Below are 14,559 nucleotides of genomic sequence, written 5' to 3' on the forward strand. Positions count from 1 at the left end.
AAAACTCGTAATTCAAATATTTCCACCATGATCCAATCATAGATATTTGATTTCTATTACGATGATTTCCACTTCATACTGAAATTTATTTGAATCCATTCAAATGTTTCAAACTTCTTCCTTATTGAATATATCCACATATATATACTCAATTCATTGTTGAAAGTTTTCATGAAGTAGAAGAATCTCCCGCACACAACTATGCCCAAGAACCACATACATCATCATGTATTTTTCCACTAAGTTAGTTGTCCGTTCTACTTTTGGCCTATGAACGGTATTTTAATCATTCTCTTTAGAAAAGATTTGCAAGCGCCAAATGATTCAAAAAATCAAATGACTCCAAAAATCCATTTGCATGGAGTTCCTTCATGCGTTCCTTTCTAACATGACCTAAATGGCGGTTCCACAAATAAGTGGAATTCAAATCATTTGCCTTATGGCATTTTAGCGTCAGTGTTATGTATGTGTGTTTCACCATTAAGATTTATAATAATTTATCCATCGTATATGGAGTAATGTCGTAATTTGAACAACTCATTGTTTTCATTTGACCAGAGCAAAATAACAATTATTAAGTTCTTTATTATAAATTCTAAGGGCTAGATAGAATGCTAATGACGAACATAATAACACTTTATTTTGTTCCAGGCGAACATTCTTATCATATTCCTTGTCAGTCACTTAGGCCATTGTATTCTTGTATTGCGTTGTTTTGTATGACACTTCATACCAACCAATATAGTACTAATACCCAAGAATTTCATAGTGTGACTTAACTAGAAATACAACCATAACATGTATATCATTTATATACACCTGAGCTAGACTTTCTAGTCTTTTCTTTTTCTTTTTGCCAAAATATCTTTTGCAGTTTCTCTTTTAGCTTTCCTCATTATTCAGAGAAACATATCAACTTCAATAACTTCTCGGTTTGTTGGTCGAATACCAATAACCTTGAGGTTCTTACTTTGAAGTTGATCATCATATGACAAGTGTTCCAGATTTCACTATTAGTAACTTTGTAATATGATGAACAATTTCACTCATAATTTTATCCATCATATCATGACGACTTTCCGAGACCATGTCTGTACATGCTAGGCTCGTAAAGTTTTAACCTTGGTATTTGCATGTGCAAATCTAGCTTGCACCCGTTGTATGCACTCGTAGAATCTATCACACCCGATCATCACGTGATGCTTCGAAACGACGAGTCTTAATAACGGTGCATATTAAGGATGGTCACTTCATGGATATGTGAATATTGTTAGTGCCCCAATAGTTGGAGGATTGTGACGCCTGGCGTCTTCAACCTTCATACATTCCCATAAAACTTATGAGTTTATGTAGTCTCACCAAATTATATTCTATTATCTTGTAATAAGGTCTTAGATATCACATATATCTCATACCTTGATTATTTCTGAAAACTAAATTTTCAGCTCCTTACTTTTCAAACAAATTTGAACTTCAAGTTTGACGGAGACAAGATAACTTTAGGTACTAATTGAAAACATAGCTCTTTGAATCAACAATGTGAGGTTTACTAAAAGTTTGCAATAGGACTTAAACAATTCTTGATTCTTTAACAATACGGTACCAATCCGTAAAGTTTCTTGTCAGATTTTAACAGTATTTCTATCTCAATAACAAGACTAGCGCATAGTAGAAAACGGATGCCAATTCTACAAAATTAATTCAGATTACTGCTCCTACTATGGTTATGATAATTAGTTCATGTTTTAATCTAATTACTAATGAACTCCCACTTAATACAACATCCCTCATAGTTGTTAAGTGGTACACGATCCAAATCCACTACACCAAAACCGATCATCACGTGAGATGATGTAGCTTCAATGGTGAACATCAACATGTTGATCATATCATCCATATGACTCGTGTTCAACCTTTCGGTTTCCGTTGTCCCGAGGCCATGTCTGTACATGCTAGGCTCGTCAAGCAAACCCACGTATTCCGCGTGTGCAACATGGCTTACACCCGTTGTATGTGAATCGTTGAATCTATCACATCCGATCATCACGAGATGCTTCGAAACGACGAACTATTACAACGGTGCATACGAGGGGAGAACACTTTATTATCTTGATATTAATGTGAGGGATCATCTTATAATGCTACCGTCACGATCTAAGCAAAATAAGATGCATAAAGGATTAACATCACATGCAGTTCATATGTGATATGATATGGCCCTTTTGTCTTTGCGCCTTTGATCTTCATCTCCAAAGCACGGACATGATCTCCATCATCAACGGGCATGATCTCCATCATTGTCGGCGTAGCGTCAAGGTTCATGGCGCCGTCTTCATGGTTGTTCACCTCATGTAGCAACTATTACAACTACTTTGAAAAACTACTCAACATGAAAATTAAAGACAACCATAAGGCTCTGCCGGTTGCCACAATACAATAATGATCATCTCATACATATTCATCATCATATCATGGCCATATCACATCACCAAACCCTGCAAAAACAAGTTAGACGTCTCTAATTTGGTTTGCATATTTTACGTGGTTTAGGGTTTTCGTGTAAGATCTAATCTACCTACGAACATGAACCACAACGGTGATACTAGTGTTGTCAATAGAAGAGTAAGTTGAATCTTCACTATAGTAGGAGAGACAGACACCCGCAAAGCCTCTTATGCAATACAAGTTGCATGTCGAACGAGGAACAAGTCTCATGAACGCGGTCATGTAAAGTTAGTCCGAGCCGCTTCATCCCACTATGCCACAAAGATGCAAAGTACTCAAACTAAAGATAACAAGAGCATCAACGCCCACAAACCATTGTGTTCTACTCGTGCAACCATCTATGCATAGACACGGCTCTGATACCACTGTAGGATAACGTTGCATAGAAAACAAAAATTTTCCTACCGCGAACACGCAATCCAAGCCAAGATGCAATCTAGAAGACGGTAGCAACGAGGGGGTATCGAGTCTCACCCTTGAAGAGATTCCAAAGCCTACAAGAGGAGGCTCTTGTTGCTGCGGTAGACGATCACTTGCCGCTTGCAAAAGCGCGTAGAAGATCTTGATCACGATCGGTTCCGGCGCCACGAACGGGCAGCACCTCCGTACTCGGTCACACGTTCGGTTGTTGATGAAGACGACGTCCACCTCCCCGTTCCCGCGGGCAGCGGAAGTAGTAGCTCCTCTTGAATCCGACAAAGACGACGGCGTGGTGTCGGTGGCGGTGAAGAAGTCCGGCGGAGCTTCGCTAAGCTACGCGGGAGATATGGAGGAGAGGGGGGCGGCTAGGGTTTGGGAGGGGGTGGCCGGCCACTTCAATGGGGCGGCCAGCTTGTGGTCTTGGGGTGGCCGGCCCCCTCCCTTGGCCCCTCATTATATAGGTGGATCCCAAGTGTTGGTGTCCAAGTCTTCGAATAAGACCCGAAACCAAAACCTTCCATAGGAGGGGGAAACCTAGCCCAACTAGGACTCCCACCCAAAGGTGGGATTCCCACCTCCCATGTGGGGGGTGGCCGGCCCCCTATGGTGGAGTCCACTTGGGACTCCACCCCATCTAGGGCTGGCCGGCCATGGAGGTGGAGTCCCTTGTGGACTCCACCTTCCTTGGTGGTTTCTTCCGGACTTTTCTAGAACCTTCTAGAACCTTCCATAGAACCTTCCGCGACATTTTATTTCACATAAAATGACATCCTATATATGAATCTTATTCTCCGGACCATTCCGGAACTCCTCGTGATGTCCGGGATCTCATCCGGGACTCCGAACAAATATTCGAACTCCATTCCATAATTCAAGTGCTACCATTTCAACATCCAACTTTAAGTGTGTCACCCTACGGTTCGTGAACTATGCGGACATGGTTGAGTACTCACTCCGACCAATAACCAATAGCGGGATCTGGAGATCCATAATGGCTCCCACATATTCAACGATGACATTAGTGATCGAATGAACCATTCACATACATTACCAATTCCCTTTGTCTCGCGATATTTTACTTGTCCGAGTCCGAGGTTTGATCTTCGGTATCACTCTATACCTTGTTCAACCTCATTTCCTGACAAGTACTCTTTACTCGTACCGTGGTATGTGGTCTCTTATGAACTCATTCATATGCTTGCAAGACATTAGACGACATTCCACCGAGAGGGCCCAGAGTATATCTATCCGTCATCGGGATGGACAAATCCCACTGTTGATCCATATGCCTCAACTCATACTTTCCGGATACTTAATCCCACCTTTATAGTCACCCATTTACGCAGTGGTGTTTGGTGTAATCAAAGTACCTTTCCGGTATAAGTGATTTACATGATCTCATGGTCATAAGGACTAGGTAACTATGTATCGAAAGCTTATAGCAAATAACTTAATGACGAGATCTTATGCTACACTTAATTGGGTGTGTCCATTACATCATTCATATAATGATATAACCTTGTTATTAATAACATCCAATGTTCATGATTATGAAACTAATCATCCATTAATCAACAAGCTAGTTTAAGAGGCATACTAGGGACTTCTTGTTGTCTACATATCACACATGTACTAATGTTTCGGTTAATACAATTATAGCATGATATATAAACATTTATCATAAACATAAAGATATAAATAATAACCACTTTATTATTGCCTCTAGGGCATATCTCCTTCAAGCTCTACTCCTGCTCCTCCTCCAACCAGCTTCGAAGCTGGATCAACGTCACGCAAAGCTACGCCAAGCAGGGACGGATCCGTGGTGAGCACAGGCACGGCCACGACAAACATCTCATCCTCGACGAACACGGTGATGCCACGCCACGTCGGCGTGGAGCGGGAGGGCATCGCACCTCGGACCCCATCACCCGCATCGACGGAGGATGGCTGGGCCACACCACCGGACAACGACTTCGAGCGCCATGACCTTGACCACACGCCGCAGAAATACAGGAAGATGCGGCACGTCCTCAAGCAACTGGACGAGGATCGGGGGGAGCTCGTGCAGCTCTGCCTCATCGCCGCGGAGGAACCTGAAGGAGTCGATGAGGCTCTGTCCGAGGCGTGCTGGAAGGAGGCCATGGACGTAGAGCTTGGCGCGATCCGTGAAAACGGCACCTGGGAGCTAGCCACGCTCCCGCCCGAACATCGAGCTATCGGGCTCAAGTGGGTGTACAAGGTAAAGAAAGATCCTGCAGGGCGCATCGTGAAGCACAAAGCGAGGCTTGTGGCGAAAGGCTACGCACAACGACAAGGCGTGGACTACGACGAGGTGTTCGCGCCGGTGGCACGCATGGAGACCGTGCAACTGATCCTAGCGCTCGCCGCGCACCACGGGTGGGCGGTGCACCACATGGATGTCAAGAGCGCGTTCCTGAACGGCGACCTGCAGGAGGAGGTATATGTTCATCAACCACCGGGGTACGTCGACGACAACAACAGACACGGCGTGCTGCGGCTGCGCAAGGCGCTCTACGGGCTACGCCAGGCTCCTCGCGCATGGAACGCCAAGCTGGACTCGACGCTCATCTCCCTGGGTTTTGAGCGCAGTCCCCTCGAGCACGCAGTGTATAGGAGAAACACCCGTGGCTCGACGCTCATCGTCGGCGTGTACGTGGACGACCTGGTGATCACCGGGTCGGACAAGGGAGACATTGACAAGTTCAAGGAGGAGATGAAGCACAAGTTCGCCATGAGTGACCTTGGGCTTCTGTCGTACTATCTTGGCATCGAGGTGGCGCAGAGAGGTGACTCGATCACTCTCTGCTAGAGCTCCTACGTCGGCAAGATCCTCGCCACGGCTGGCATGGACGAGTGCAACGCAACGCACACGCCCATGGAGAGCAAGCTGCAGCTGAGCAAGCAGGACTCAGGGGGAGCCATTGACGCGACGCTCTATCGAAGCATCGTGGGCAGCCTTCGCTACCTCTGCAACACGCGTCCCGACATCACGTTTGCTGTCGGTATGGTGAGCAGGTATCTGGAGGCGCCAGGAGCACCGCACTGGGCAGCGGTGAAGCAGATCCTCCGTTACATCTCAGGAACGGCGAGATATGGATGCTGCTACAAGCGAGGTGCAGGAGCACCGACGCTAGTGGGCTTCAGCGACAGTGACTTCGCTGGCGACAAGGATGATCGCAAGAGCACCACTGGCACGGTGTTCTTCCTCGGCTCAAGTGCTGTGACATGGGCGTCCCAGAAGCAGAAGCTCGTCACTCTTTCGTCTTGCGAGGCGGAGTACGTGGCGGCAACGTCGGGAGCATGCCAGGGCGTGTGGCTTTGTCGGCTCCTAGGAGATCTGATTGGCGATGCGCCAACGACGGTGAAGCTGCGCATCGACAACATGTCGGCGATTGCATTGTGCAAGAATCCCGTCTACCATGACCGGAGCAAGCACATCGACGTCAAGTATCACTTCATTCGGGAGTGTGTAGAAGATGGCAAGGTGGACGTCGATCACGTTAGCACCGACGGCCAGCTCGCTGATATCCTCACCAAGGCGCTGGGTCGAGTCAAGTTCTTCGAGATGCGACTGAAGCTCGGCGTCATGGAAGTCTGAATCTGCCTGCCAGGCTTGGGGGGAGAAATGTTGAAACTCAAGCCTGACGACAGTTTCGTCAGTTAACGGCTAGTTCTAGTTCAGTTAGCTGATTAGGATTAGATTTGCTTATGCAGAATAATTGTTCAGCTTGTTGAGGTAGTCATGAGTTGATTAAGTCTGTAGTGTAGGCCGAGCTTTGTGGCGCCGTGGGATGGCACGGATCAAATGCACGACGCACGGCATCGAGAAAATGGCTAAGTGATCGTGGGATGGCGCGATCGTGTAGGACTTAGTCGTGGCCTCATTTCCCGTTTTCTGTTAGTCTGTAATCGGCTACAAATAAGGAATGAGAAACAGAAAAGCAGCATCAGTTGTGCGCTGCGCAAAACCATCGTGTTAATTCTCTACCTATCTCTCTGCGTGTGTGAGCTGAGCGATCTCAGCGCTAACATTCACGAATCACGATATGGAGGAGGCTTGGGGACGAGGTGTAGCTGGACGGCGACGGCGAGGTGACCGCGCTAGGGGACAAGGGGGAACACGAGGCGAGGCAACGCTCCTGGTCGAGGGAGACCTCCTGGAAGAGCTACAGGTCGGAAGGAACTTCTGGTCGGGGGCTACCTCGTCCTCGTCGGCCGGCCGGGATCGAGGCAGAAGCAGGAGGTCGAGGTGGCGGAGCTCCTGCTCCTCTGGGCTTGCGGGCGAGCGGCCGGCGGGTGATCGGCTGACGGCGGCAGATCTGTGGGCGAGCGGCTGGCGGCGGTGAAGGCAGCGGCGGCTGCTCGGCCCCATTCACCGACCGAACTTTCCTTGGCTGACTGAAGTATCATACAAGACAGATGCAGAAGCAGGAAGGGAAACAAGAACCGAACCATGGTTTCTGACGGTCGTCTTGACGGCGTAGGCCTGATCGAGGAGCGTCTTGATGAGCGCTGAAGCGATGTAGCCGCTCCCTCCGGTGACGCAGGCCGTCTTCCTCCTGCCTCCAGCTGCGGATGCCATCGATCGCTGCCCGCTGCTAACTGAAGTCACTACCTCTGCTCAGGAATTGGAAAGTTGACTCGAGGCACACTGAGGCTCTCCTGCTCCAAGGAGCCTGCATTTAAATTGCGCCCGAGCGTGTTTGGTCCCGGAGTTACCCGCGTGAACCAGTGGCTGGGTTGATTGGGTGTAGTAAATGCTGATTTTTCAGCTGGGTTGGAAATTCCCAATATATTCAAATAGTACGATATAGATAATATGCTATTGAATGCAAATTGTTGGCAGATAGATCACATTAAAATCTGACAGTGGTCAGATGTATTATTGGGAATGCCATAGCGCAAACACGTACTACCTCTATTCCAAAACTTAAGGTTTATTATTTTTAAAAAGTTAAATATATTAAATTTGATTAAATTTTTATCAAAAATTATTAACATGCAAAATATAAAATTAATATCATTAAATATATAATAATATATATAAATTATTATATTTATTGATAGATTATTCTAAAAGTTTAGTCGAACTTTATTTGTTTGACTTTTCAAAAAAAAATACCCTTTACGTTTTGGTATGGAGGTAGTACCACTTGTTGCTGAACTTACTTTGGCCAATGATATACTGCTCCCTCCATTCACTAACATCCGGATGGGAAGTCGTCAAACCTCAACCTCCGAAGAGCCCCCACCTTGCACCGTCAACTCCAACGCCGTGGTCACCATCACCAACGCCTTCAAGATCTTCAACACCCGGAGCCACCGTCTCTCGGACTCCGGTGAGGGACTGACACGCTCCACCGTCCAGAGAGCCGCGAGCACGAAGAGGCCGACAGATCCGCGGCAGAACTCCACCGAAGCACCACCAATGGACAAGAGGAACGCCGACCACAAAAGCCACTCCGTCCACGCCGTCACCTCCTCAGCGCCACTGGCTAGCACCCAACCAAATCGAACGCTATGTACACGCCATGATCCGTCGATTCCCCGTCCTGCCGTCGCCGGAGCGACCATCGGAGGGCAAGGAATCGAGCGGATCAACGACAACGAGGTGGATAGAGCGGGGGGATCACAAGCTCGCCTTTCTCTACTGTGGACAAGGAAAGGTGAGGACCAAGGTTTCCTTCGTTTCGTATTTCATCTTCGTCGACACTCGAGACAAACAACCTCCAGTACGCCAATGGTTCGTCCGACGATTTCTCTCTGCTCACATACCTTGGTTAGGGCCCTCGATTTCATGGGCCCAGGGCGACCACCCCTCCCCCAGGGCCTGTTGGAGATATACCCAAGAGGCAATAATAAAATAAAGTGGTTATTATATATCTTTGTGTTTATGATAAATGTTTATATACCATGCTATAATTGTATTAACCGAAACATTGATACATGTGTGTTATGTAAACAACAAGGAGTCCCTAGTAAGCCTCCTGTATAACTAGCTTGTTGATTAATAGATGATCATAGTTTCTTGGTCATGAACATTGGATGTTATTAATAACAAGGTTATGTCATTATGTGAATGATGTAATGGACACACCCAATTAAGCGTAGCATAAGATCACGTCATTAAGTTCATTTGCTATAAGCTTTCGATACATAGTTATCTAGTCCTTTCGACCATGAGATCATGTAAATCACTTATGCCGAAGGGTACTTTGATTACATCAAACGCCACTGCGTAAATGGGTGGTTATAAAGGTGGGATTAGGTATCCGGAAAGTATGAGTTGAGGCATATGGATCAACAGTGGGATTTGTCCATCCCAATGACGGATAGATATACTCTGGGCCCTCTCGGTGGAATGTCGTCTAGTTAGTTTGCAAACATATGAATGGTTCATAAGAGACCACATACCACGGTACGAGTAAAGAGTACTTGTCAGGAGACGAGGTTGAACGAGATATAGAGATACCGATGATCAAACCTCGGACAAGCAAAATATCGCGTGACAAAGGGAATCGGTATCGTATGTAAATGGTTCATCTGATCACTAAGTCATCGTTGAATATGTGGGAGCCATTATGGATCTCCAGATCCCGCTATTGGTTATTGGTCGGAGAGAAGTCTCAACCATGTCTGCATAGTTCGCGAACCGTAGGGTGACACACTTAAGGTTTGATGTCGTTTAAGTAGATATGGAATATGGAATGGAGTTCGAAGTTTTGTTCGGAGTCTCGGATGGGATCCAGGACATCACGAGGAGTTCCGAAATGGTCCGGAGAATAAGATTCATATATAGGAAGTCATTTTACAAGTTTGAAAATAATCCGGTGCATTTATGGAAGGTTCTAGAAGGTTCCAGAAAAGTCCGGAAGAAATCACTATGGAAGGTGTAGTCCCGGAGGGACTCCACTAGCATGACCGGCCAACCCTAAGGGGGAGGAGTCCCAGGTGGACTCCACCTAAGGTGGCCGGCCACCCCACCTCAAGGAAAGGTGGGAGTCCTACCTTGAGTAGGACTTCCCCCTTGAGTAGGTTTCCCACCTATGGCAAGTTTTGTTGTTGGGGTCTTATTCGAAGACTTGGACTACAACTCTTGGGGGCTTCCACCTATATAATGAGGAGCCAAGGGGAGGGGCCGGCCACACAAAAGCCATCTAGGCCGCAGCCCCCAAGTGACCGGCGCCCTAGACCCCCTCTCTCCCCAAACCCTAGCGCCCCTCCTCCACATATCTCTCCCGCAGCGCATAGGCGAAGCCCTGCGGAGATCTCCACCACCACCGCAACCACGCCGTCGTGCTGCCGCGATTCCGAGGAGGATCTACTACTTCCACTGCCCGCTGGAACGGGGAGGAGGACGTCGTCTTCATCAACACCGTACGTGTGACCGAGTACGGAGGTGCTGCCCGATTGTGGCACCGTCAAGATCTTCTACGCGCTTTTGAAAGCGGCAAGTGATCATCTTCTGCAGCAACGAGATCTAATCTCGTAGGCTTTGGAAATCTTCAAGGGTTAGTCTCGTGATCCCCTTGTTGCTACCGTCTTCTAGATTAGATCTTGGCTTGTGTTTCGTTCTTGCGGTAGGAATTTTTTTGTTTTCTATGCTACGAATCCCATCAGTGGTATCAGAGCCGTGTCTATGCATAGATTGGTTGCACGAGTAGAACACAATTGTTTTGTGGGCGTTGATGCTTTGTTGTATTTAGTTCGAGTACTTTGCATCTTTGTGACATAGTGGGATGAAGCGGCTCGGGCTATCTTTACATGACCGCGTTCATGAGATTTGCTCCACGCTTGACATGCAACTTGTATTGCATAAGTGGCTTTGCGGGTGTCTGTCTCTCCTACTATAGTGAAGATCCAATTTACTCTTTCTATTGACAACACTAGTATCACCGTTGTGGTTCATGTTCGTAGGTAGATTGGATCTTACTCGAAAACCCTAAACCACGTAAAATATGCAAACCAAATTAGAACCGTCTAACTTGTTTTTGCAGGGTTTGGTGATGTGATATGGCCATAATGTGATGATGAATATGTATGAGATGATCATTATTGTATTGTGGCAACCGGCAGGAGCCTTATGGTTGTCTTTAAATTTCATGTTGAGTAGTATTTCAAAGAAGTTGTAATAGTTGCTACATGGGAGAACAATCATGAAGACGGCGCCATGGACCTTGACACTACGCCGACGATGATGGAGATCATGCCCGTTGATGATGGAGATCATGTCCGTGCTTTGGAGATGAAGATCAAAGGCGCAAAGACAAAGGGGCCATATCATATCACATATGAATTGCATGTGATGTTAATCCTTTTATGCATCTTATTTTGCTTAGATCGCGACGGTAGCATTATAAGATGATCCCTAAGACTTGTCGTTTCGAAGCATCACGTGATGATCGGATGTGATAGATTCTACATGTGCATACAACGGGTGCAAGCCAGATTTGCACACGCGGATACTAAGGTTGCCTTGATGAGCCTAGCATGTACAGACATGGTTTCGGAACACGGGATACCGATAGGTAGAGCATGAATCATATGATTGATATGATGAACACTTTGAGTGTTCGCCATTGAAGCTACATCTTGTCTCATGATGATCGGACTTGGTGTGGTGGATTTGGTTCATGTGATCACTAAGACAATGCGAGGGATATTGTTTTGAGTGGGAGTTCACCTAGTTTTTAATTTTGTTGAATTAAAATTTGAACTCAATTTATCATAAACTTAGTCTAAACTATTGCAAATATATGTTGTAGATCATGGCGTCCCCATCAATCAATTTTAACCAGTTCCTAGAGAAAGAAAAGCTTAAAAGCAATGGTAGCAACTTCACCAACTGGTTCCGTCATGTGAGGATCTTCCTCAATGGCGGAAATCTGCAATATGTGCTTGATGCACCGCTAGGTCCCCCACCACCCCCTGCAGTATCTGAGGATGAGAAAAATGTTTATGAAACTCGGGTGACTCGCTACTCTCAAGTTCAGTGTGCCATTCTATGCAGCCTAGAGGCAGAGCTCCAACAGCGTTTTGAGCACCATGACCCTTGTGATATGATCAATGAGCTCAAAGTTATCTTTGAAACTCATGCGGCTGTGGAGAGCTATGAGGCCTCGAAACAGTTCTTTGGCTGTATGATGGAAGAGGGCAGCTCCGTTAGTGAGCACGTGTTCGCTATGTCCGGACACGCGAAGAAGCTCAGTGACTTGGGGATAATCATCCCTAACCAGCTGGGTATTCATCGTGTTCTCCAATCACTGCCACCAAGTTACAAGAACTTCGTGATGAACTACAATATGCAGAACATGAACAAGGAGTTACCTGAACTCTTCTCCATGCTAAAATCTGCTGAGATTGAGATACAGAAAGAGCACCAAGTGTTGATGGTCAACAAGACCACCAGTTTCAAGAAACAAGGCAAACCTAAGAAGGGCAACATCAAGAAGGGCGGCAAGAAAGCTGTCGCGCCTCCTCCTGAGAAGCCTAAGGGTGGCCCTAAACCTGATACTGAGTGTTATTACTGCAATGGGAAGGGGCACTGGAAGCGTAATTTCCCCAAGTACTTGGCTGATCTGAAGAGCGGCCTTGTCAAGAAGAAGAAAGGTATATCTGATATACATGTTATAGATGTTTATCTTACTGGTTCTCGTACTAGTGCCTGGGTATTTGATACTGGTTCGGTTGCTCACATTTGTAACTCGAAATAGGAACTACGGAATAAACGAAGCCTTACGAGGGACGAAGTGACGATGCACGTTGGAAATGGATCCAAGGTCGATGTGATCGCTGTAGGCACGCTCCCTCTACATCTACCTTCGGAATTAGTTTTAAACCTCAATAATTGTTATTTAGTGCCTGCGTTGAGCATGAACATTATATCTGGATCTTGTTTAATGCAAGACGGTTATTCATTCAAGTATGAGAATAATGGTTGTTCTATTTTTATGAATAATATCTTTTATGGTCATGCGCCTGAGAAGAATGGTTTATTTCTATTAAATCTCGATAGTAGTGATACACATGTTCATAACATTGATGCTAAGCGAATTAAATTGAATGATAATTCTACTTATATGTGGCACTGTCGTCTTGGTCATATTGGAGTGAAACGCGTGAAGAAACTCCATTCCGATGGACTACTTGAATCACTTGACTTTGAGTCACTTGATAGATGCGAAGCATGTCTAATGGGAAAAATGACTAAGACTCCATTCTCTGGTATTATGGAGCGAGCTACAGACTTATTGGAAATCATACATACCGATGTGTGCGGACCAATGAGTGTAGCCTCGCGCGATGGTTATCGTTATGTTCTAACCTTCACGGATGATCTGAGTAGATATGGGTATATCTATTTCATGAAACATAAATCCGAAACTTTTCAGAAGTTTAAGGAATTCCAAAGTGAAGTAGAAAATCAACGTAACAAGAAGATCAAGTTTCTGCGTTCTGATCGCGGAGGCGAATATCTGAGTTATGAGTTTGGCATGCATTTAAAGAAATGCGGAATACTTTCACAGTTGACACCGCCGGGAACACCATAGCGCAATGGTGTGTCCAAACGTCGTAATCGAATTCTCTTAGATATGGTTCGTTCTATGATGTCTCTTACTGATTTGCCGTTATCGTTTTGGGGTTATGCATTAGAGACAGCTGCATTCACTTTAAATAGGGCACCATATAAATCCGTTGCAACGACACCGTATGAATTATGGTTTAATAAGAAACCTAAGTTGTCGTTCCTTAAAGTTTGGGGTTGCGAAGCCTATGTAAAAAAGTTACAACCGGACAAGCTAGAATCCAAAGCGGAGAAATGCATCTTCATAGAATACCCTAAGGAAACTATTGGGTATACTTTCTATCACAAATCCGAAGGCAAAATCTTTGTTGCTAAGAACGGAACCTTTCTTGAGAAAGAGTTTCTCACTAAAGAAGTGACTGGAAGAAAAGTAGAACTCGATGAGGTTACTGAACCTTCTCTCGTTGATCAGAGTAGCGCAGTACCAGAAGATGTTCCTGTGCCGCCCGCATTGATAACATAGGAAGCTAATGATAACGATCATGAAACTTCGAGCGAAGTAGCTACTGAACCTCGCAGATCGACAAGGGAACGTACCACTCCTGACTGGTATGATCCTTGTCTAAATGTCATGATTGTGGACAACAATGATGAGGACCTTGCGACGTATGAAGAAGCGATGATGAGCCCAGATTCCAACAAATGGCAAGAAGCCATGAAATCCGAAATGGGATCCATGTATGATAACAAAGTATGGACTTTGGTAGACTTACCTGATAGCCGAAAGGCTATCGAGAATAAATGGATCTTCAAGAGAAAAACAGATATTGATGGTAATGTTACTGTCTATAAAGCTCGACTTGTCGCAAAGGGTTTCCGACAAATTCAAGGTGTTGACTACGATGAGACTTTCTCACCTGTAGCGAAGCTAAAGTCTGTGAGGATTTTGTTAGTAATAGATGCATTTTTCGATTATGAGATTTGGCAGATGGATGTCAAAACGGCGTTCCTTAATGGTGACATTGAGGAAGAGTTGTATATGGTACAACCCAAAGGTTTTGTCGATCCTAAAAATGCTGACAAGG

The 14,559-nt window shown here is 45.7% G+C and overlaps 1 protein-coding gene across 1 annotated transcript; it reads left to right on the top strand.

The window, feature by feature from the left end:
• Nucleotides 1-5,794: 5,794 nt before the first annotated feature.
• LOC139835742 (secreted RxLR effector protein 161-like) lies at nucleotides 5,795-6,547 on the top strand. The gene has a single exon (XM_071825604.1). The coding sequence runs from the start codon at nucleotides 5,795-5,797 to the stop codon at nucleotides 6,545-6,547; it is 753 nt and encodes a 250-aa protein (XP_071681705.1).
• The last annotated feature ends 8,012 nt before the right edge of the window (nucleotides 6,548-14,559 follow it).

This window comes from Lolium perenne, chromosome 2 (genome assembly GCF_019359855.2).
Source record: "Lolium perenne isolate Kyuss_39 chromosome 2, Kyuss_2.0, whole genome shotgun sequence".
NCBI classification, from domain to species: Eukaryota; Viridiplantae; Streptophyta; class Magnoliopsida; order Poales; family Poaceae; genus Lolium; species Lolium perenne.